This window comes from Mesocricetus auratus, unplaced genomic scaffold (assembly GCF_017639785.1).
Source record: "Mesocricetus auratus isolate SY011 unplaced genomic scaffold, BCM_Maur_2.0 Super-Scaffold_4256, whole genome shotgun sequence".
NCBI lineage: Eukaryota > Metazoa > Chordata > Mammalia > Rodentia > Cricetidae > Mesocricetus > Mesocricetus auratus.
Genome location: NW_024429182.1, coordinates 14,389,455 through 14,412,631, shown reverse-complemented (window position 1 = coordinate 14,412,631; position 23,177 = coordinate 14,389,455). Strand labels below are relative to the sequence as shown.

The following is a 23,177-nucleotide window of genomic DNA, read 5'->3' as shown; positions in this document are numbered from 1 at the left end:
TACTGTAAAGTTCACAAGGCTAGATTTTTTTACAGGAATGAAAACTGAAATAAAAGGTAACCACAATTCAGCTCCCAATATTAGAAAACCTTGCCAGTAGCTCAGAAACTTCCTTCTTATTAATAGTATGTGCTTTTGAATTAAATACCCGGGCTTGAATCTTCACATACTCCCTTCGCGTGAGTTTAGCGTGGTATTTAACCTCTTTGGGTTTTGGCTAAGCCGTCCATAAAGGTTAGCGCCTTCTAAGAATTGTTGAATTAAAAGAACTCGTATAATGTAAAACGTCTACCTCAATGCCTGAATATAGCCTGCCTGCGATGAACAGTAATTATCAGGCAACGTAATGCAGACGGTAACCAACTCCCACTTCCTGAGTGCTGTGCACTCACTTTTGAAAAGTTGCCCGAGCTCACGCCTTTTCTCCTCGCTAGCTCCTCCCCCTGCCGTAAATGGTCTGCCCCAGATGTCGTGAAGCGCTCTACCCCGCCCTCCATGTGGCGAAAACGCAGTCACGCTTGACGGCGCGAGGTGGCTCAGCCGCAAGATGGCGGCGCTGGCGGAGGAGCAGACGGAGGTGGCGGTCAAGCTAGAGCCTGAGGGACCGCCGACGCTGCTACCTCCGCAGGCTGGCGACGGCGCAGGCGAGGGTAGCGGCGGCACTCCCAACAACGGCCCCAACGGCGGCGGCGGGAATGTGGCAGCGGCAGCGGCGGCGGCGGCGGCCGGCGGGGATGGCGGGACCCCCAAGCCTGTGGTGGCTGTCTCCGCCGCTGCCCCGGCGGGGGCGGCCCCGGTGCCCGGCGCTCCCACGGAGGCCGGCGCTCCCCACGACCGACAGACTCTTCTGGCAGTGCTGCAGTTCCTACGGCAGAGCAACCTCCGCGAGGCCGAAGAGGCGCTGCGCCGTGAGGCCCGGCTGCTGGAGGAGGCAGTGGCGGGCTCCGGAGCTCCGGGAGAGTTGGACGGGGCCGGCGCGGAGGCGGCTAGCGCGCTTCTCAGCCGGGTCACCGCTTCAGTCCCCGGCTCCGCGGCCGCTGACCCTCCGGGCACCGGCGCTTCGGTGGCCACGGTGTTCTCAGGTGCAGCCTCAGGTCCTGCGGCTCCAGGAAAAGGTGAATCGCGGGGTCCCGGGAAAGGAGCGCCGGCTTGAAGGGGAGCTAGCCGGGAAGGCGAGGGCTGGCAGGCCTGCACCTCTGCGGGCTTGTTTTGAATTTCCTGGGCCCGCCTCTAGGGCCACATGCCCGCCCCTTTCTCTACGGCGCCGGCTGCGCAGTCAAACCCTCTTCTGAGCTGTCAGTTCCAGCCAGAGGCTGAGCAGAGCTGAGGAGCCCAGGGGGAGGTGCCGGGAACCGGGGCTTGACAGAAGTGAGGACTTTAGGGTTTCGGTGTTTTTACTTTTCTTTAGATTTATGAGCCGTGGATACGTTAGTGTGACCACGAATATAGTACTGTTACACTACCATACTTTCATTGCAAGAACTTTCTATGTCTTGATTTTTCACAGTTTTACAGTTCTCATCTATCCTTTTGAGATGAGAAAATGGACTTGTTGGGCAAAGCCGGAAGGCTTGCTTTGGACCACACATCCAGAGTGATGGTAGTCAGTATTTCTCAGAATGTGGCTAAGTGGTGTTAAGTGTTTTGGAGGATGCAAATTCCTGAGCATCACTTCAGGCCCCAGCTCTATAAGGGGTTGAGTCTGGGAACCTGCCATATTGAGGTATACTAACCTTTGGAAACCCTAACTTTGCGGGTGGGTGTGGGGCAGACCCTTTTTGTCTCTGCTTTCCCTTGAGTGTTGTCAGTTAAAGACATATTTTCTTAGTTTTTTTTTAATTTAGTAAGTTAGTACGAGGCTAAGATGTAATGTGCAAAATGCCCAGTACTGAAAAAGTTTAGGCCCTGAATCCAGTTCTGAGAACTCAACTCCACCTTCCTCCCAGAAACTGTTGTCACAAAATCCATATGTAAAACACATACTTGCAGGTTCATCAGGTGAAGGCACCATGCCTGACCATCTGAGTTGCGTTCATAGAACCCACATGGTGGAAACAGACCCAGCTACCTAAAAGTTGTCTTCTACACACACTGAATTAAAAAAATTTAAACTTGGCCTGGCGGTGGTGGTTCAAGACTTTAATCCCAGCACTTGGGAGGCAGAGACCAGCCTGCTGTACAGAGCGAGTTCCAGGACAGCTTCCAAAGCTACAGAGAAACCCTGTCTCGAAAAACAAACAAAATTTAAACTCACACCTAGTATAAGTTCTCAAAGGAGATCAGTAAATATTGAATTAAGTTATCCAGTTTAGTAGCTCTAGAAAATCAATCTGTGTCTGTGAGAGCATTGCCAGACATGAGGTTTCAACACATGGCTGTTATTTATGTCTATCAATAGAAATGTGTCACATTTATGGTGCCAGCACTCTGCTGAGGCAGAGAATTACTGTGAGATTAAAGCCAACCTACACTTAAGTATAGTTATGGGAGAAGGGAGTGATAAGTAAAAAATTATATGGAAAATGTAACTGAGAAGGAGGATCTTTTCTGTATGCTATATTTTGTGAATATATTGTAACATACATACATTTTTTGTTTGTTTGTTTTGTTTTTTGAGACAGGGTTTCTCTGTGGCTTTGGAGGCTATCCTGGAACTAGCTCTTGTAGACCAGGCTGGCTTCGAACTCACAGATCTGCCTGCCTTTGCCTCCTGAGTGCCGGGATTAAAGGTGTGAGCCACCACCGCCTGGCTTTATATTTTTATTATATTATTTTTCCAATATCTCTCATATGTCCAGAAACTTGACTGTTTTTTAGGTCATACTTGAGAAACTGAGGAGGAAAAGAGACCATGAGAGTGACTACAAAATTTAACTTTTGATTATAATTCCTGCGTAAAGAGTATGTATAACCACTAAAAAACACATAAAAGTATATAACACTATAATTGTAGTTTACCAAAATTTCCACCATCCAAACTCTGACTTGATTGAAAAAAATCATTATTGTTTTGTATTGTTATATTACAAATAAGTATGAAGACTTTCTACCTTGAAATGATTGGTTAAGAAATTGCTTGAAGCATATACAAGAGAGTTATATTCTGGAGTTATATTCTGTTCCCTCTTTTGCTTGAAATGCTGATATTTTATATGAGGTGATTGATGTTTGAGTATAAAGACACCATAGGATTAGATCTATTACAGGAGTTATCGATATACAAAGCACTCGAGTGTGGTATATGTCATTTGTACAGAAAGATTTGTTTGCTTTGCACATTTATTTATTGGTGGTGTTGGGGGTTGAACCTAGGGCTTTGTGCATGCTATACAAATCCTATCCACTTAGCTCCAATACTAAACCTGCATGTACACTTTGTCTTTAAAATAAGACAGCTACAGGAAAAATATTGACTGTTCTTGTCATTGATTTAAAAATGTAAGATATAGTCAAACTAAAGGACTTCTGGCTTGGGTAACTGATTGTGGATTAGCAAGATGGCTTAGCAGGTAAAGGTGCTTTCTACCAAGCTTGACAAACTTAGGTAGATCCCTGAAGCCTCTTATGGAAGGAGAGAACTGACTACTGTAATTTGTCCTCTGATGGCCACTTGAGCACAATGGCTTGTCTCCCCTGACCCCCATACAGAGTCTCACACATGTATACAATATAAACAAATGTAATACACAATTAAAAAAATATGATTGTGTTGGGGAAGAGAGGTTGAGAGAAAAGGGACAAACTTGAGAAAAAGCGCTTCTCTGAGCCTTGCAAACCCCACACTCACATGGTGCATTTTAGATCATTTTCTTAAAAGTTGTCATTCATTTTTTTAAACAGTTGGAAGTGTAGCTGTGGAAGACCAGCCAGATGTCAGTGCTGTCTTGTCGGCCTACAACCAACAAGGAGACCCTACAATGTATGAAGAATACTACAGTGGACTGAAACACTTCATTGAATGTTCTCTGGACTGCCATCGAGCAGAATTATCCCAACTCTTTTATCCTCTGTTTGTACACATGTACTTGGAGCTAGTTTATAATCAACATGAAAATGAAGCAAAATCATTCTTTGAAAAGTATGTGAATTTTAACATTTTATTTATTTATCTATGTATGTATGTATACACACACGTTTGTAACCACACAAATGTAAGATTATAAAGCAGAAAGTACTCTGTGAAGGAGAGGTACCTTGGGCAATATGAACCTAACATGGGGGTAGGGGAGTTGATCTCCCAGAGGAAGCCAGACTTGAAGTGAGGTCTGAAGAAGGGCTAGGAATTAGCCAGATGAAGAGAAGAACATATCTGGAAGGTCTGTGTGTGTGTGTGTGTTGGGGGGAGTAGGGATCATGGTAGTTACAGAGGCTAAAAGAAACTCAGTAGCTGGAGCAGGGAGTGGTGGGGTGTATGGTATAACATTAGCTGGGAAACTGGTTGGGACCCAGAACAACAGACAGGTTCTTGCACTATGTTCAGGATCTTTGTCATAGGAATAATAGGGACTTGTGTTGGATTAAATTTGATTGACAGTCTCTGAAACTTGACATAAATAAAACTTTATCTAAGAGCAATAGGAAACTGTGTTAGGATTATGTTAGACTTAAAATGCCTGACAGTCCAAACAGCAAAGGCTTATATACAATGAAAGTTTGATTTTCTCGTAAGGTAGGAAGTTCATGGCTAATAGGTGAATCCAATCATCAGGATGTGGCCTTCCTCAGTTTACCATTCTTGTCATGTAGTTTCCATGTGCGACACAAGATTCTCTAGCCATAAGCCATCCTAACAGTACTCTAGTCAGCAAGGAGGTACACATTCCTGGAAGATGGACACATACTTCTTTTTCTAACTTGTCAGTTAGTGACCATGCCCGGTTATAAATGTAGGAAATCCAGTCTTTCCTTAGGCGTCTGTTCCCAGCTAATAGGTGTTTTGTTATGGAGGAAGACAGGAAAAATGAACATTTGGGGACAGTGAGGCATCTTTGCTACAGACATCATTTCGAAGGTAATTTCATTAATTGCCTTTTTTGTTGTTTTTTTCTTAAGACAGGATCTTACTACATAGACCTACCTGGCCTGGACCTTACTGTGTAGACCAGGCTGGCCTCAGACTGACAGAGATCTGTTTGTTTCTCCCCTCTGAATGCTAGGACTATAGGCATGATCCACCCCACCACGGCCTGAGTACCCCTCTTTACATAAAGGACCTTTATGTGTGCAAGGAGGCAGACATGGTGAGGGACAGAGGGCTATTGGTTGACCGGGGTTATTAAGTGTTTCTTTTTTGGGGGGGTGGGCGTTTAGGCAGGATTTCTCTGTGTAACAGCCCTGGCTGTCCTGGAACTAACTGGCTTTGTAAACCAGGCTGACCTGGAACTCACAGAGATCCACCTGCCTCTGCCTCCCAAGTGCTGGGATTGAAGGTGTGCGCCACTGCCTGACCTTTATTAATTGTTCATAATGGAGTGATACTCCTTACTTTGACCATTTGCAAACATGTCAAGGCATTTTTGTTTGTCACAATAACTGGTAGGCTAGGAGAGAAGGATAATAATTATTATGGGATTTATAGACAGTTCCACTTAGCAGAGAATTGTCCTGCCTAATATATTAGTAGCATCCTTGTTGAGAAGCAAGAATCTGCTGGTGCAGCTGAGAAGTAGATTAATTCAACACTTGATGGGTTGGACAGGAGGTGATGTATCATTGATCATCCAGGTGTCTGGTTTGTCATTTGGATAAGGATGACTTTACCCACAGAAATCCCTAGAAGAGGACAGGTTTGTCAAGTAGGAGAAGTAATCTTTATTTCCAATTCAGATGTTCTTTTGACTAGTTTAAGAACCAATAACCTTGCCCAGCATAGTGGCACACATCCTGGCACTTAAGGAGGCAAGTAGATCTCTGAGTTCGCGAGGCAAACCTGGTCTACTTAGTATTGTTCCCCGACAGCCAGAGCTACACAGAGACTTTGTCTCAAAAAAACAAAACAACAAAACCAAAAAGGACCATTACCTCTAAGATTGGTCAGTCAATAGTCACTTTGTCCCTCTATAATGTGACCCCTGTTCCCCCCGCATATAAAAGCTGAGAGGAGAGGAGGAACTAAAGCCATACTTTGGTTTGAGGAGTGCCAGCATTTAACAACCAAGTATAACATAGAGAAAAGGAAAGGGTAGAGAAATAGGAAGAAATTCAGGAAGGTGTTGAGTTTAGATGCCAAGGAGGCAGTCGAATTGACTGAGGAGGAGCTCTTCAGTGCAAGCAATGGCGCTTGAAGCCAGGACTTGCCAGATAACAAAGATGATGGTGATGGGAACCAGCAGAACTCTTAAGCTACTGTATTCATTCATTAAACTCAGATTCCTAATTAAAGGTACAGAAAGCAAACTACTGTAGCTCAGCGCCTTCCCCCCAACAAAATTTCTACTCTTCAATAAACTAATTTCTTTTGCAGTCCTGTTTTCAGTCTCCTCAGATAGCATCTTCCTAATTAGGAGGCTGGGCTGTCATAAAATGTTGTTTCCATTACAGACAGCTTACTAGGACCTCATGCTCAAATGAGGGTACAATAACCCAAGACTAACAACAAAAGTATATTTACATTTATAAGTTATAGCCGGGCGTTGGTGGCGCATGCCCTTAATCCCAGCCCTCGGGAGGCAGAGGCAGGAGGATCTCTGTGAGTTCGAGGCCAGCCTGGTCTACAGAGGGAGTTCCAGGACAGCCTCCAAAACAATACAGAGAAACCCTGTCTCGAAAACCCCCCCCAAAAATTTATAAGTTATAACCAAGGCTGGAGGCTTTACTTAATTGCCTTGGGAATAGTGAAATTATGAAATCGCTCATTGTTCAATACCAATATTTGTTCTTTAGTATCAATATTAAAATATTGATGTTTAGTGTCTTAATATAGGAAGTAATTGAAATGTTTAGGTTTATGAGAACCCATGTACTGATTATTTCTGAGGCTGTGATAAGTATGCCAGAGGCATATTATTTTCTACTTCTGTGTTTGAAATGTTCTATAATAAAAAGTTTTAAAAAGTGGGGTTTTGAGAAAGCGCAAAATTCAGTAAAGCAAGGTTTCTGCCATTTTTATGTATTACAAAAGATGGTTTTCAAAAGAAATACATACTAGTGGTGGGTCTTATATTCCACTCAAATGTTTCATTCACTCTGCTTTATTTCAAAACTTCTCTGGAAATGTTTATGATATGTTTCATTAGAGGAATTGGTCATTTTAAGGGTGAGTTTAGAAACTGAATTATAGTCATTTTTAGATATATTAGTGATCGTACAGCCTAGGTCAGGGTCATTAATATAATTGCATTATTATATTATATACATATATACTTAGATATATATTTATACTACTATATATTATAGATTATTCTGTGATGGTTTAAAAATATATGAGGAGAAACATTGTCTTAATGACACTGAAAAATAACTTTTTAAAATCACTAAAACAGGTTCCATGGAGATCAGGAATGTTATTACCAGGATGACCTACGAGTATTATCTAGTCTTACCAAAAAGGAGCACATGAAAGGGAATGAAACCATGCTGGACTTTCGAACAAGTAAATTTGTTCTTCGTATTTCCCGTGACTCGTACCAACTCTTGAAGCGGCATCTTCAGGAGAAGCAGAACAATCAGATATGGAACATAGTTCAGGAGCACCTCTACATTGACATTTTTGATGGGATGCCTCGCAGTAAGCAACAGATAGATGCCATGGTGGGAAGTCTGGCAGGAGAGGCCAAACGAGAAGCAAACAAATCAAAGGTATGGGAGTAAACCTAAGAACTATAAAATGCAAACTGGAAATGTAGGGTTCCCATTACATAATTCATACACTCTTCTTATAGCTACCTCGGGAACAACCTTGCACTGCTTTCAAAATGGGTTCTAAAGGTTACAAGTGTATGTAAGGGTTTGGGAATGGTTGCATGAAACAGAACCCTAACTACAGCAACTACAGCAGTTGAGACAAGCAAGGTTTTTTTGGGGGTGAGTGGCATAATAGTTCCAAAGTGCTATCTGTATGTCTGTATTCCTGGCCCACCATCTCACCATCTTTAGAATGTGGCATGAGTGTGTATGTGTGTGTGCCTGCCTGCTTTCCTGTACACACACACACACACACACACACACACACACACACGCACACGGCTGCTATAGCGTTGTAACTGTAGGGTGCACAAGGAAAAGTCTGCCAAGTCTCTCTTTAAAACCAGGACAACAGGTGGGTTTGTTTGGTTTGTTTTGTTTTTCCAGACGGGATTTCCCTGTGTAGCTGATGCCTTACCTGTCCTAGTTCTTTCTCTGTATACCAGGCTGGCTTTGAACTCACAGAGATCCATCTGCTTCTGCCTCCCCAGTGCTGGGATTGAAGTTATGTGCCACTACACATGTCTTTTTATTTCTAATTAAAACTATATACTCTATACTTCTATCTATATCTATCTGTTGGTTAGAATTGTGTTATGTGGTCATTTGTAGTTGAAGAGAAATGATGTAGTCAAACACATTGAAGAAAAGTTCTTCTAAAAATGTTGATTCTTTTGACTTGTAGGTATTTTTTGGCTTATTAAAAGAGCCAGAAATTGACGTGCCTTTGGATGATGAGGATGAAGAAGGAGAAAATGAAGAAGGAAAACCTAAAAAGAAGAAGCCTAAAAAGGATAGTATTGGATCTAAAAGCAAAAAACAAGATCCCAATGCCCCACCTCAAAACAGGTGAGGAAGAAACTTATATGGAGGGAAAGCTATGTTGCAGAGGGCTGAAGTTTATTAATATCCAAAGAGTGATTCTTAGTCTCTTTTCTCTTACAGAATTCCTCTTCCTGAGTTGAAAGATTCAGACAAACTAGACAAAATAATGAATATGAAAGAGACCACCAAACGAGTGCGCCTTGGGCCAGACTGCTTACCTTCCATTTGTTTTTATACATTCCTTAATGCTTACCAGGTTAGTAAAAATAATTGGATACGTTCTTCCAGAAGAGTCAGATAAAACAGTGATTTACCATTGAGAGACAGTCACTAAAATGGAATTTTATTATTTAATTTAAAGCAAAGGAAAGCCAGTGTGGTAGTGTATGCCTTTGATCCCAGCATTCTAGCAGAGTCAGGTGGGTCTCTGAGTTGGATGACAACTTGGTCTGCATAGCAAGTTCCAGGACTGCCAAAGCTATAAAATAGAGACACCCAGAGAAATGATACCGGTCAGAATTGCTAGATGTCTTCTGAATTTAAAAGCCTTTAGAGGCTTGCAAGAGTCAGAATCCTGCTTATACTTGACCCTTGATGATTGCCTGGAGTTCTAACCTTTGAGGAAATCCATCTGGTTCATCCTTTGTATTTGGTTTAAGTGTTAATATAAAGGTGGTGTTTTTAATTACTTCCAAATGTCTTTGTTGACTTCTTATAATGGACTACTGCAGATGCATTTAGCAGAGTACAAAAAGTATTAACATGTACTTCCTATTATGCACTCCAAATACAGAGTGCAAAAAATGAGTGATAACATGGTCTTCATGGTTTTTTTTTTTGTTTTTGTTTTTGAGACAGGGATTCTCTGTAGCTTTGGAGGGTATCTTGGAACTTGCTCTGCAGACCAGGCTGGCTTCAAGCTCACAGAGATCCACCTGCCTCTGCTTCCCGAGTGCTATGATTAAAGGTGTGCACCACCACTGCCCAGCTCAGACAGTGAGTTTTATTAGAAAATGTTGTAGTTGGAATTTTCTTTGGGCCACAAACCAGCTCCCAAATAGACACAGAGACTTACTACTAATTATGAATGCTTGGCCTTAGCTTAGGTGTGTCCCACAAGCTCATTTTACTTAATTTAACCTGTTTATATTTATCTATGTTTTGCCTCGGGGCTTTTGTAACCTTTCATTCTGTATGTCCTACTTCCTGATTCCTGTGTGTCTGTCTTTCTGTCTGGCCCCTGCCCCTCCCCAGGCTAAATTCCTCCTCCTTCTCACCCTCCCTGCCTATACCTCCTCTCTCACTATTGGCTGTTCAGCTTTTTATTAGACCAATAAGGTGCCTTAGGCAGGCAAAATAAAACAGCAACACATCCTTTTATAGTTAAATAATATTCTGCAACAGAATGTAACATAGATATTCCTATTTTAGTTCTATGAACTTTGAGAACTTCATCCATGAGCACTGGGTGTTTATCTCTCAACTCTTCTGTGTCCCCCACATAGTGATCTCTTTTATGTATGTGTATAGTTATATATATTGGTGTACATTTAACTTTGCTAGTATGTGCATTTGTTCAGATACCAATTTTTTTTACTGTCAGGGCCTCACTGCAGTGGATGTCACAGATGATTCCAGTCTGATTGCTGGAGGTTTTGCAGATTCAACTGTCAGAGTGTGGTCTGTGACACCTAAAAAGCTTCGTAGTGTCAAACAAGCATCAGGTAACTGAGATGACCTATTAGTAAACTTGAAATTAGTCTATACCAGTTGGAGTCCATGGAATTAGACAGGAAGTTGTGATCTTTGCAGAATTGATTTCACTTGAATTCAGAGGTAACATTCCCAGCTGTGCCTGGTGGCAGAGGCCTGTGATTACAGCCTACTTAGGAGCACGAAACAGGAGGATTGAGAATTCAAGAACAGGCCAGGTGAGGTGGCCCATCAGGACAGGGCTTGCTGCTGAGCCTGATTCCTGGAACTCACATGTGGGAGAGAATTGCCTCCCAAAAGTTGTCCTCTGACCTCCCCACATGTGCTAGGCATGCTTGCACCCACATAATTAAATACATTAAATAGTTTAAAATGAAAGCGATTGAATTCTAGGACTGCCTGGACAGCAGAGAGAATTCAAGGCTAGCCTGTAAAACTTACATAAACTGTCTTAAATAAACACCAAACCAAGATAATGAAAGAGCCATTGGGGGTGGCAATGATTAACTGGTTGGCCCCTGTTCTCTCTTGTGTAGAATGAAGGGATTAGGTCAGACAACCCATTTGGGTGAGTGGTGAAGTTTCAAGACAGCATTTCTCTGTGTAGCCCTGGCTCTTCTGGAACTCACTCTGTAGACCAGGCTGGCCTCAAACTCACAGACCAACCTGCCTCTGCCTCCCAGAGTGCTGAGATTAAAGGTGCGGGCCACCATGGCCTGGCTTTAAGATTTGTTTTTATTTTTTTTGTGTATAAATATTTTGTCTGAATGTAATCTGTGTACCACATGTGTGCCTGATGCCTGAGGAGTTGATGAACCTCTATGTGAGTTCTGGGAATCAAACCTGAGTCCTTCGCAAGAACAATAAATGCTCTTGTTCACTGAGTCAACTCTAGCCCTTGTCAGAAAACTCGTAAAAGTTAAAACTCTAGTATCTGATTATTATTTCCCTGTAAATTTAAAGAAAATCTCAGGGCTGGGAGGGTCCTGAAAGTTGTCCTTTGGCATCCACATGTGTGTGGTGGCATACATGCTTCAAATTCTCATTCACACGCTCGAGTGCTGAGGCAGAAAGATCACTGTAAGTTCAAAGCAGACTGAGCTACATATTGAAGACCCCGTCTCAGACATCAAAATGAGGGGCTGGATAGATGATGTCTCGGTGGCTGAAAGCTCTGACTGTTGCAGGGGACCTGGGTTAGATTCCCACACCATGGTGACTCACAACCAGCCATCACTCTAGTTCTACATGCATGTGGTACATTCATCTACGTGCAGGCAAAACACCGATACACATAAAATTAATTCATCAGAACAAAAAAAGGCAGAGAAAAACAAAAACCCAAACCTCTAATAAGGTCAGGATTTTTTAAAGCTTTTTGTTGTTTTTCCTAAACAATACATTTAATTTTTTTTAGGGTTTTTATGAAACAGCATAGTAGACAAACTAAAGAATCAGTTATGGTTCTCATGCTGAGTAATCGTGTGGTCTAGCAGATTATTAACTGTTTGAAGTCTCATTTTATTCTGTACAAGAGGATGTATCACTGACTTTAAGAGGCCCTAGCATAGTGGTTATTGGAAGAAACGTTGAAATGTTAGTTCTGAGCTATGATGGGATTGCCTAAAGTGTTTTAATGAACGAACCTAAAATAATATTTCTGGACCTTTTTAGATCTTAGTCTTATAGACAAAGAATCAGATGATGTCTTAGAAAGAATCATGGATGAGAAAACTGCAAGTGAGTTGAAGATTTTGTATGGTCACAGTGGGCCTGTCTATGGAGCCAGCTTCAGTCCGGATAGGTAAAATACAAACAAAATTAAATACTGATAAACAGTATTGAGATTTAAAAGTTAACTGCTGGAAATAAAATGCAAATGCCTAGACACTTTGTAGAAAAATACCATGATTGCCTGTAGTTCAGTATCTTTTAGAATCTTATCATTTGCTAATTTACCTTGGGGTACTGGTATATAAAATAGCAATTAAGTATATACTAAATTTACAGAACCAAGATTCACATTCAGGGCTCACTGGTTTCAAATTTTAGCTTATCTTTGAATAACCCTCTAATAGAGGTTGAATTCCTTGAGTTCTTGGATTGTTCTTGTGGCACTTTGTAAAATTTAACACAAATTCTCCTAATGCTAATGGCATTAATAGCTGTCAGCTGAAGCATTAGCTTTCTTTCCATAATGGAAAAAAATGAAGAAAGCTGGGTGTGGTGGTAAGTGCCTGTGGTCCCAGCTACTCTGGAGGCTAGAGGACTGTGGTTCAAGGTCAGCTGGGCAACATAGCCAGACCATGTTTTGAAAGAACAGCACCATTTGTGTTTATGTATTTCTTGATTTTCATTTCTAATTTTCTGCAAAAATGACTTGGGAGGGGGTATTTTCACCCATATTATCATATATTTATTGTACTTGGATAGACAGTGGTTTTCATCCCCCAGAGTTTTCATTGTATTTGTGAATCTGGAGAATTAAAAACAAAAAAAAATATATTTAATAGGATTTAGCCAGATGGTACATTTGGCTTGAAGATGTCTGATTTTAGGGAAAACAGTTGGCTTTTGTATTTGTCCCTGGAAAAGGAGGAACATTAGTCCTCTGCATATGAGTCGAGTCCAACTGAGTGCTAGGCATGTACTCTACTGAGCTACACCCACTCCTTTTTAATGTAGTCCATGCAGATAGGAAATAATATCCAAAATCGATACACCTTGTTTCTTAGACTGTCTGGGTAACCATATTTTTATTATTCTCAACATTTTTTTTTTTTTGGTGTTCTGAAACAGGGTCTCATGCTATACACCAGACTGGCCTTGAATTTGCAGCAAGCCAACCTCCCTCAATCTCCTAAATTCTGAGATTATACGTATGAGCCATCACAGTATTTACCATTTTTTCTCTTTTCTAAAGTACTGTGACCCCCTCATAATCGCTATCATTTTGTAATAATTTTAATAATTAGTAGGTGTTCAGGATATGGCAGTATTTCATTTTAACATTTGATATTTTTAGCTCTTGGTATCTACTGTGAGTTCTAAGTGTAAATAAAGAGGTGGGGATGAGATGGCTCAGTGGTAAAGTGCTTGTCATGAAGTGTCAAGACCAGATTTTGGATCCCCAGCACCCACATAAATGCTGGACTGCATGGCACCCCTCCTGTAACCCCAGTATTCTGGAGCTGGAGCTGGGATCTCTGGAGAAATCTGACAAGCTCTGGGTTCATCTGGGAGATTGCTCAAGGAAGACACCATGCATACCTCATACCACACACGCAGGTGAGGGGCTAAGGATGTATAGCTCAGTGGTAGAATTCCGGCCTGCCATGTGCAAGGCCCTACTTCCAGTCCTCAGTACTGTGTGCATTCCCACATGCATGTGTGTACATACACTGAGATATACTAGGTATATGTCATTTGCTAAAGTGTGACAATGAGAAGAAACTTGGACACGTTATTCTGGAAACCAAACACATCACCTCCTCTCCTCAGGAACTATCTGCTCTCCTCTTCAGAGGACGGAACCGTTAGACTCTGGAGCCTTCAGACATTTACGTGCTTGGTGGGATATAAAGGACACAACTACCCAGTATGGGACACACAGTTTTCTCCATACGGATATTACTTTGTGTCAGGAGGCCATGACCGAGTAGCTCGGTAAGAACACTATGATCTAATGGGGTTCACTCTCTGAACATAACTTTCTTGTTGGGAATACAAAGTCCAGAAAACCTCATTTTCATGATGTTCAGGATTAAGTTTTTGAGAAGATGAGCATTTACAGCTGTGGTTTGAAATGGACATGAGGGAGATTATTACCCTATCTCTTACTATGTGTGCACCAAAATCCTGCTTTAATGTAATTTATAACATGCTCCCCACGTCAGATGTGTTATTTTCCATTACCACTATGAGAATCCATATGTCCCCTGTTACCATAAAGTTCTTATTGATGAAATTCTTGCTAGAAACTATGTGGTTGCCCAGACTACAGGAAAGTGGTTTTCTGTGCTTTAGGAGTGGGAAGGAAGGTGGGTATACAGAGAATCAGAATTTACATGCTGGCTGGAGAGATGTCTCAGAGGTTGAGAGCACTGACTGCTCTTCTAGAGGGCTCAGGTTCAATTCCCAGCATCAGAATGGCAGCTCACAGCTACCTGTAATTTCAGTTTCAGGGGATCTGACTCCTTCATGCATGTAGGCAAAACACCAATGCACATAGAGAAACCCTGTCTCAAAAAGCTAAAAAGAAAAAAAAAGATTTTCCATGCCCATAATCCCAGCACCCCAGAACAGGCATGGTGGCACATGCCTATAGTCCTAGCACTTGAAAGGCTAAGGTAGGGTGATCTGAGTTCAAGGACACACTGCCTTCCAGGACAACCAAGGCTATATAGTGAGACCCTGTCTTAAAACAAAACACAAGCCCAAAACTACCAGCACTCTGGAATGTGAAGACAGGGCTGTGAGTTCAAGGCCAGCTTGGGCTATGTGAAAAAACAGAAAATGTCTCAAAAAAAAAAAACAAACCAGAAAACGTTAGGCCCAATCTTTCTGTTATCTTTCCTTCAGTTAGATGGTAAGGAAGAACCATTTGGAATTGACTTTAACCTGGATGTACCAATATTTTGAGTCAAAATTTATTTCAATTAATTACTATTATTTCTTATTTTCCATTAACTTTAAAAAGGCTTTGGGCTACAGATCACTATCAGCCTTTAAGGATATTTGCTGGGCATCTTGCTGATGTGAATTGCACTAGATTTCATCCAAATTCCAACTATGTTGCTACCGGCTCTGCAGACAGAACTGTGCGGCTCTGGGATGTCCTCAATGGTAACTGTGTAAGGATCTTCACTGGACACAAGGTATCTTACCCCCTCATTACTCCAGCACACACACATGCTTTCAAAGTCAAAATAGCCATTAGTAGCATACATACTTTAAAATTCTGTCTTGGCCTTTTCAGATATACTTAACTAACCTGATTTTGCTGTTTTCTAGGGACCAATTCATTCCTTGACATTTTCTCCCAATGGGAGATTCCTGGCTACAGGAGCAACAGATGGCAGAGTACTTCTTTGGGATATTGGACATGGCTTGATGGTTGGAGAATTAAAAGGCCACACTGATACAGTGTGTTCACTTAGATTTAGTAGAGATGGTGAAATTTTGGCATCAGGTAATTATTTTAATGGCTTTAGGATAAAGGTTTAGCTTTCATTAAAAAACAAAACCAACCACCAAGGTAAACACAAAGTATACAGGGAAAATGTCAGACTCTAGATGTGACAGACACTAATGTTTTCTTTGGCTTTCTTTTAGGTTCAATGGATAATACAGTTCGGTTATGGGATGCCATCAAAGCATTTGAAGATTTAGAGACTGATGACTTTACTACAGCTACTGGGCATATAAATCTACCTGAGAATTCCCAGGAGTTATTATTGGGTACATATATGACCAAATCAACACCAGTTGTACATCTGCATTTTACTCGAAGAAACTTGGTTCTAGCTGCAGGAGCTTACAGTCCGCAATAACCCAGCGGTATTGGAGACCTTTTGGAAGCTACTGTTTGGAAAAGGGAGACTTAAAGCAAATACCTCAGTGATTAGTATTTAAGCTACAAAGAATGTTTTTGTCTACATGGATCTGGGAGTATGCTGCTTGGAAAATCTGAACAGGACAGTTCCACGTTTCTATAGCAACCATATTTAACTAATTTCCGTTAGTTGAATAAGAGGTATTATGTTCATGGAGGGGACATTTATGGTGCTTTGGATTGTGTGGAAACTATGCATTTTTCTGTTCAAATGCTATTTTAATTTATTGTTTAGAAAGGAAATCAATTTGATTTAAACAATTTATTCTGCTTCAAGATTCAAATTAAGAAATATAGTACCATCTTGAGTAGCTAAAGAGTTCTATGAGCATGTGTGTGTCTGCTGTAAAATGAAGTTACTGTATGGCACGCAAGCACTGTGTTAAACCACCCACTGCCATGCTTTCCTTCACCCATGACTAGTGGAATGTATGGGACTACAGTCCCTAATCTAGAAGTACCAACCATTCACTGACATCTCAATTCCTACCTTGTAAGTTCTGAGTGCAACCACTCTACAAACCAGGTGAAGAGATTTAGATACCATACTCTATGTCAGCTGACACGGCTTCATACAACCTAGTACACTTGAAGTCAGACAGACATTTCAGTTGCTTACCTCCAGTACTGAGCCTTGCTTTGGAAAACTAAGAGATTTAGACCAAGTCACTGCCAGTTTTTGCCTTTGTTGCATTTTGTACAGTTTTATATTTTTGATATCTTGTAAATAAAGACAACCAGCTTTTCCAGGTTCATAATTTATTGTACAAATTGAGTATTACATGATGATTCACATCAGCTTCTTCAGGCATGGGACTTAACAGATGAGGTTAGACATTTCAAAATCCTATAAAAAAGCAAAAAGTTTGACACAAATGTGTTCCACTCTACTTTTATGACAAGCAATTATCACAAATCCCCAAAATATAAATTTACCAGATTCTCAAGAGTCAGTAAGTAGGGCAGATATATAAATAGGTAAGCTACATGTCTGCTACTTGGTTTTCAAGATAGTTTCTATGGGGATACCACCACCCTTCCAAAGTTAGGGGTAACTTCATGCAGAAAACTGGACAAAGTACCCAAAAAAGAATAGGCATGGACTGGACTACACAGTCCCCTAAATTTAATGGATTTAAGATGGCCAACAAAAATAACAAAGCATTAGATATTGGTGTTCTAGCCTTCTGGTTTCTGCACAGTTGCTGAACACCACGTTTACTGACTTCTGGATAGGTAAAAGGGATCAAAGGGGACTGTAAGGAAACCTTAAAGGGGTTTATTCAGGGACAACTTCCACTATTCTATGAAAATACAAAGCTACCAAAAACCCAGCAAACATCTGCAACTTTATATGCTAAAGGTTGGTTAGGTTGGGGCTGCCATTCAGGTAGAGTTGTAGCCTAGCATCTGCCAAGGCCCTGGGTATGATCCCTAGTACAAGTTTTTCTTATATTTCCTTTTTAAAGAGTTTTTGTTTTTAGTTATGTGTGTTTATGAGAGTTCAGAAAAGGGTTTTAGATGGCCTGGAGTTAGACAGTGCAAGTCACCTGGTGTGGGTGCTGGGATCTTAACCACTGAGCCACTCCCCAGGCTCTAATTAATCCCCATCCCTGCCTGCAATCCCAAAACTCAGCAAATTGAGGAAGAGTTAATTGCCACAACTGTGAGACCATTTGGGTTTTAAGCAAGACTGTCTCAAAACCTAAACAAAACCCAGCCAAAACTAGATTACTTAAGAAGCTTATAATTGAGCTGGGGAGACCACAAAGACCTGAGTTTGATCCCAATTTATGGGGGAAAAAAAAAAAACTAGATGCGGGCTTATAACTGGTACTCTTATGTAGAAACTGGGGGTCGGGGAGGGTAATCAGGGAATGCACAGTGCATGACAGTAGAAATGAGAGACCTGTCTCAGCACGGAAGAGTAAAGAATATAGAAGTCATCTAATTGTGTTAAGAGACAAATGGTAAAAGAAAAAAAGTACTTCAACAAAACTTAAAATGACATTTTTTTTCTTTTTCTTTTTTTGAGACAGGGTTTCTCTGTGGCTTTGGAGGCTGTCCTGGAACTCACTCCGTAGACCAGGCTGGTCTCGAACTGACATTTTTTTTTCTTTAAATGCCAATTTAGCTAAAATCATAGTCTGCATTGGCTAGGGGTCCCATATTCTCTGGGAAAGCACTGAAGCCTGTGAAAACACATAGACAAACACTACAAGCTCAAACCATTTTGTTGTAAAACCTTTCTTTGGTGAATTTTTTTTTTTGAGTCAGAGCAGACTTAAACTCAGTGATCCTCCTGTTTTACCCTCTCCAGTATTGCAGAGATTGCAGGTATGAGACCTATACCCAGCTCTTTTTCCCTGAGTTGTTTTGAGACCATGTCTTGCTATGTAGCACACAAGCTGTTCTTCAACTTGGAATCCTCCTGTCCCTGTCCTCCAACTGTTTAGTTTACAGGTACACATTATACCCAGTGTTTGCTTTCAGATACGCAATAAATTTCAGAGTGCCAATAGTTTATTTCTTTACAACGCAAGAAAAAAAACACTTAACACCAAGTATCTAAGTTACAGACTTTTAAATGGCAATTCCTTACCATTTACGATGCTTTCACAGCTGGGTTTTTTTTAGACCTTAACTTGAAGTATAAAACCAACAAAGCAATGCTTCCATATGTGGCCAGTACACACTAAGAAAAAAAGAAAGATGTAAATCAAAGTTGTCATACTTTTCTTTTATTCTCAGATACAACTACTTAAAGATGTAACTAATACTTACATTCATTCTACCTGTGAGAGTGTAAGAGTTGAAATACTTTTTAATACCAGTGAACTTGAATTGGCTATCAGCTTCTGCACCAGCCATGACTTCAATCTAAAAAAAAAAAAAAAGTAACAAAATATTTATTTGGATGCAATTCATCAGATTCAGTGTCAAAACCCATGTCATCTCCATGGTTCAGCTGATTCTGCGACAGTGGAGCTGGTGGGAAAAGCCTAGCTAATAGGAGCTGTTAGTAGGACCTTCACCCACTGTTCTTCCAGATACTGCGGAACAGTTACTCAGCATGGAAGAGAAAAGAATTGTCATTAGCTCTGTCCTCTGACTCAGAACAGCTTAATGTTCCAATTTTCTATTCAGCCTGTATTAGAGTATACACTGAATCACTTTTAAGATCGGCTGAAAGTTGAGCTTGTAATGCTTCTTTTCAAGCTTTCTCAGTAACCACCAACTCAACAGAGTAACATAGTCTCAGTTTTTCTTACTATAAATCACTTAGGACTTCCATGGGAGACAGGTCATTTACTGATATAAGTCAATGGTGATTTCTGAAGCTGGTAGTTTCCAAACAGATAAAGGAATTGAGTGTAAACATTGGAGCCAAAAAACCCCTTAAGAAAACTGGCAAATATTCTACTGGTTTTTGGAAAGAGAAATATAAAGAAAGTATAAAATGGAGAGTCAACCTCACAAAGAACATCAAAAAAAGTAAAATCAAACCAGTTTGGTATCTAAGTACCAAACAAGCATAGATAACTTACAATGTTACAACTGGGTTTTAACACTGTGGAGTGTAAACTGCTACACCATACATTTAGAGTCTCTCTCATTATATATACCCTTCTATTTAGCTGGGTCATTTCTTCTCCAATAATTTATCTTTTCAGAAATATCATAAGGCAGAACTATATGGTTCATAAATCATCAATGAACACTGTTCAGAAAAGCAGGAAGACCAGAAATCCAACATGGACTGATAAAGACAATTGCTATGGAAGGGACTCTGTACAGGTCTGTGCACAACCATGGAAGAAGGCCCCAATGATGTTCAATATTAAAAATCGACTCCAGGCATTATAGGGCATGTCAATAGTTCTCAAAGTCTGGTCTCTAGCAACATGAAACCCACTGGAAACTTGTTAGAAATGTAGACCCTCAGGTCCTACCACAGACACTGAATTAGAAACCCTGGTCCAGTTATTTTCTCATAAGGCCTCTGGGTAATTTTAACACACAGAAAAATGTTTAATGCTTAATAATGATATGGAGAAAACGGGGTGAGGGTGTTGAGACAGGGTTTCTCTGTGTAGCCCTGTCTGTTCTGGAACTCACTGTGTTGACCATGCTGGCCTTAAACACAGAGATCACCAGTCTCTGACTCTCAAGTGCTGGGATTAAAGGCACGTGCTATCACCTAGCTTTCTTTTTTTTTTTTTTTTGGTTTTTATGAGACAGGGTTTCTCTGCATTGTTTCGGAGGCTATCGGTCCAGCCCAGCTTCGAACTCATAGAGATCCGCCTGCCTCTGCCTCCTGAGTGCTGGGATTAAAGGCGTGCGCCACCACCGCCCAGCGCTTTATTTCTTTTAATGTAAGAAACTGCACTAAAAAGAAGTGACAACATACTGGTGAAATGTGGGGAAAAGAATCCTTACACACTGCTGGTAGGAATGTGAATTGGTGCAGCCACTATGGAAGTCAGCATGGAGGGTGCTCAAAAAATTAAAAACAGAGCTACCAGGGAGACAGAGGGAGCTGGGATTGACATGTGAAACAAGCTTGTTTCTAATTTAAATAATAAAAAACAAAACAAAACAAAACACCCCCAGAACTACCACATACCCAGTTATTTCACTTGAAAGGCTACTCAACACACCTCAAAGATACTTGCATATCCATGTTTACTGCTAGACTATTCACCACAGCTAAAAACTGAACCAGCCCAGATGTCTGTCAAAAGATGAGTAGATAGAGTATGTGGTACACATATACAGTGTAATTTTCCTCAGCCATATAGGAAAATGAAATTATGATGCAAACAGGAGGATGGATACAACAGGAAACCATTACATTAAATAAGCCAGACTCAGAACAAATACCCAATGTCTTCTCTTGTACACAGACCCTAGATTTAAATACATATGCATGTATGTATGTGTATGTATGTTAAGTCAGGAAAATAGAAAGGGGACCTTGGCAAAGGAGGAAGATATCTTAAGGGTGTGGGGAGAGGAAGAAGTAATTTAATATGTGTGAAAGGAGATGAGGCACTATTTGTCTGGAATTGGGGAACCATACCGGGTGGGGTGGGGGGATGGAGGAGAAAGGGAGGGAGAAGAATGAAAAATACAGTAAAATGACATAGTTTGCTAACTTAAACAGCAGACACAAACTCAGCAACAGCAGAATTCAAAACCATTCAAAGGTTTGTAAGTATGACTGCCTACCTACAACTGAGCCACAGACCCCAATGACAACTTGTACTAGCTGGTTAAAGTCCAGGCAAGATCAGTAGACTGGCTGGCTCTAGATGAAAGGGAAGTAGGAGAGAACAGGAAGGGTGTTGTTGCTAGGGAAACTGGCATCCCTTTGTTTAGCATTCAAAGGAGCATTCATGCTCAAAGATTACTTCCAGACCTTAATTTCCAACATTTTCAAAATGGTTACTGGAACAGTGAAGGAAATCTAAACTTCTTTAGGCTCCTTTCACAGAACCTAGCCAAAGCAGGAAAATCACCATTAAAAAAACAAAAAAAACCTTCATAGTCAAGTTCCCCTTTACACAGCCTACTAAAGACATTCTTTCCCATTCATTTCATGGTACATTTTTTAAAGTCATGAAGCAGGTTCTCATGAGAAACCTTACAGAAACCCATTAACCGATAACCACTGTTACGGTGCATACAAGACATTGAAATAAGGAAGGATGTATTCCAAAGACAACGAATCCTGATTTCAGGACAAAGAAATGGTATCAAAAACTGAGATCTTAAAGAGAACATGCCACAAGCTTAGATGGAGGAAGAATAGTGACGTCCTGGTCAGATCACAATGGCACCATCATCATTGTTACTATCATCATCATCATTCGGTTTTTCGAGACAGGGTTTATCTGTGTAGCCCTGGCTGTCCTTGAACTCAAAGAGATCTATCTGCACACCTCTATCTCTTGAGTGCTGGAATTAAGGACATGCACCCACTACAGGCAAACGATGCTCATATTAAGGCTTATGTAGATCTGCACCTTCCAACAAACCACATTGTTTTAGGGCAATGGACAGGTACCTTTTTATTAACGTATCCATTTATGGAATTGTTTTATCTTTTAAAAGATGGGGTTTCAATATGTAGCGCCACATGGTCTGGAACTCCTACCGAGTGATGGGATTAAAGGCGTGCGCCACCAACGCCCCGCTAAGCAACAGCGTTTTGAAGCCCTTCCATTGATTTCTAATGCTGCGGCCCTTTAACACCGTTCCTCCTGTAGTGGTGATCCCCGACCATAAAATTATCATCGTTGCTACTTCATAACTGTGGTTTTGCTAGTTATAACTCGCAATATGAACATTTTTTGGAGATAAAAATCTGTCAAAGGGGTCGTGACCCGCAGGATGGGAACTTCCGGAATCCAGACCAGACGCTAGCGTTCATCGGGCCCAGGCCTGGAGCACGCCAGGGCCACCCGCGTTTACTCTGGCTTTGACGAAGGCTGCCCCGCAGTTAAGGGAGGGCGGGCTTCCCGATCGCAGCTCAGAGGAAACAAATCGCTCGGGCCATACAGGCCCAACACACACGAATTTAGCTAGCGGTGGGCTGAGAAGCCGGGGTTCGCTCCCAGCACTGTCTCTGGATGACCTTGGGGCGCTGCCCTCTCGAGGGGTCTCACCGCCAATCCACACAGGAGAGTGGGACGGAAGGCTCTCCGCGAACCGTGCGAGCCTCGGGGCGCACGTACCTCGCGGTGCAGAGGCTTCCCGGGTGCACCACGGGGCCCCGACCCCCATTTTCTCCAGTGCCCTTCCCATTCCCCACCGCGCCCTCCCCGCCAAGCGGAGACCTCTCGCTGTGGCGAGGCGGGGAGAGCGGGCGGACGCTAGTCGGCCCTGCGAAGCCCAGTCTCCGGTCGCAGAGCCTTTTCTCACCCACCTTAGCCCAAGTCACAGACTCCGAAGCCGACGTCCTTCAACAGACCCAGCCACCAGCTCGGCCCGACCGGAAGACACTCCCTCCCCCTACGCCGCGGTGACTCGGCCCTCTGCGTTGATTGGTTGCAACGCAAGGTCCCACCCTCCTACTTCCTGTCTCGGTCGGCGTCTGACTGGACGTAATAACGGAAGT

General features: G+C 41.7%; 2 protein-coding genes across 2 annotated transcripts; one reads left to right on the top strand and one right to left on the bottom strand.

Annotated features, from left to right (window-relative positions):
- Positions 1–523: 523 nt before the first annotated feature.
- Taf5 (TATA-box binding protein associated factor 5) lies at positions 524–16,812 on the top strand. Its single transcript, XM_005063491.4, has 11 exons — positions 524–1,115; positions 3,841–4,078; positions 7,482–7,797; positions 8,588–8,751; positions 8,848–8,983; positions 10,331–10,451; positions 12,115–12,244; positions 13,942–14,106; positions 15,140–15,317; positions 15,454–15,631; positions 15,775–16,812. Exons 1-11 carry the CDS (start codon positions 548–550, stop codon positions 15,990–15,992), a joined length of 2,412 nt encoding a protein of 803 aa, XP_005063548.1. The 5' UTR covers positions 524–547; the 3' UTR covers positions 15,993–16,812.
- Positions 16,797–23,125, bottom strand: Atp5mk (ATP synthase membrane subunit k). The gene is made up of 4 exons (XM_005139383.4): positions 22,986–23,125; positions 18,839–18,934; positions 18,657–18,749; positions 16,797–16,901 (listed from the first exon to the last, which is right to left on the bottom strand). Exons 2-3 carry the CDS (start codon positions 18,923–18,925, stop codon positions 18,660–18,662), a joined length of 177 nt encoding a protein of 58 aa, XP_005139440.2. The 5' UTR covers positions 18,926–18,934; positions 22,986–23,125; the 3' UTR covers positions 16,797–16,901; positions 18,657–18,659.
- Positions 23,126–23,177: the final 52 nt, after the last annotated feature.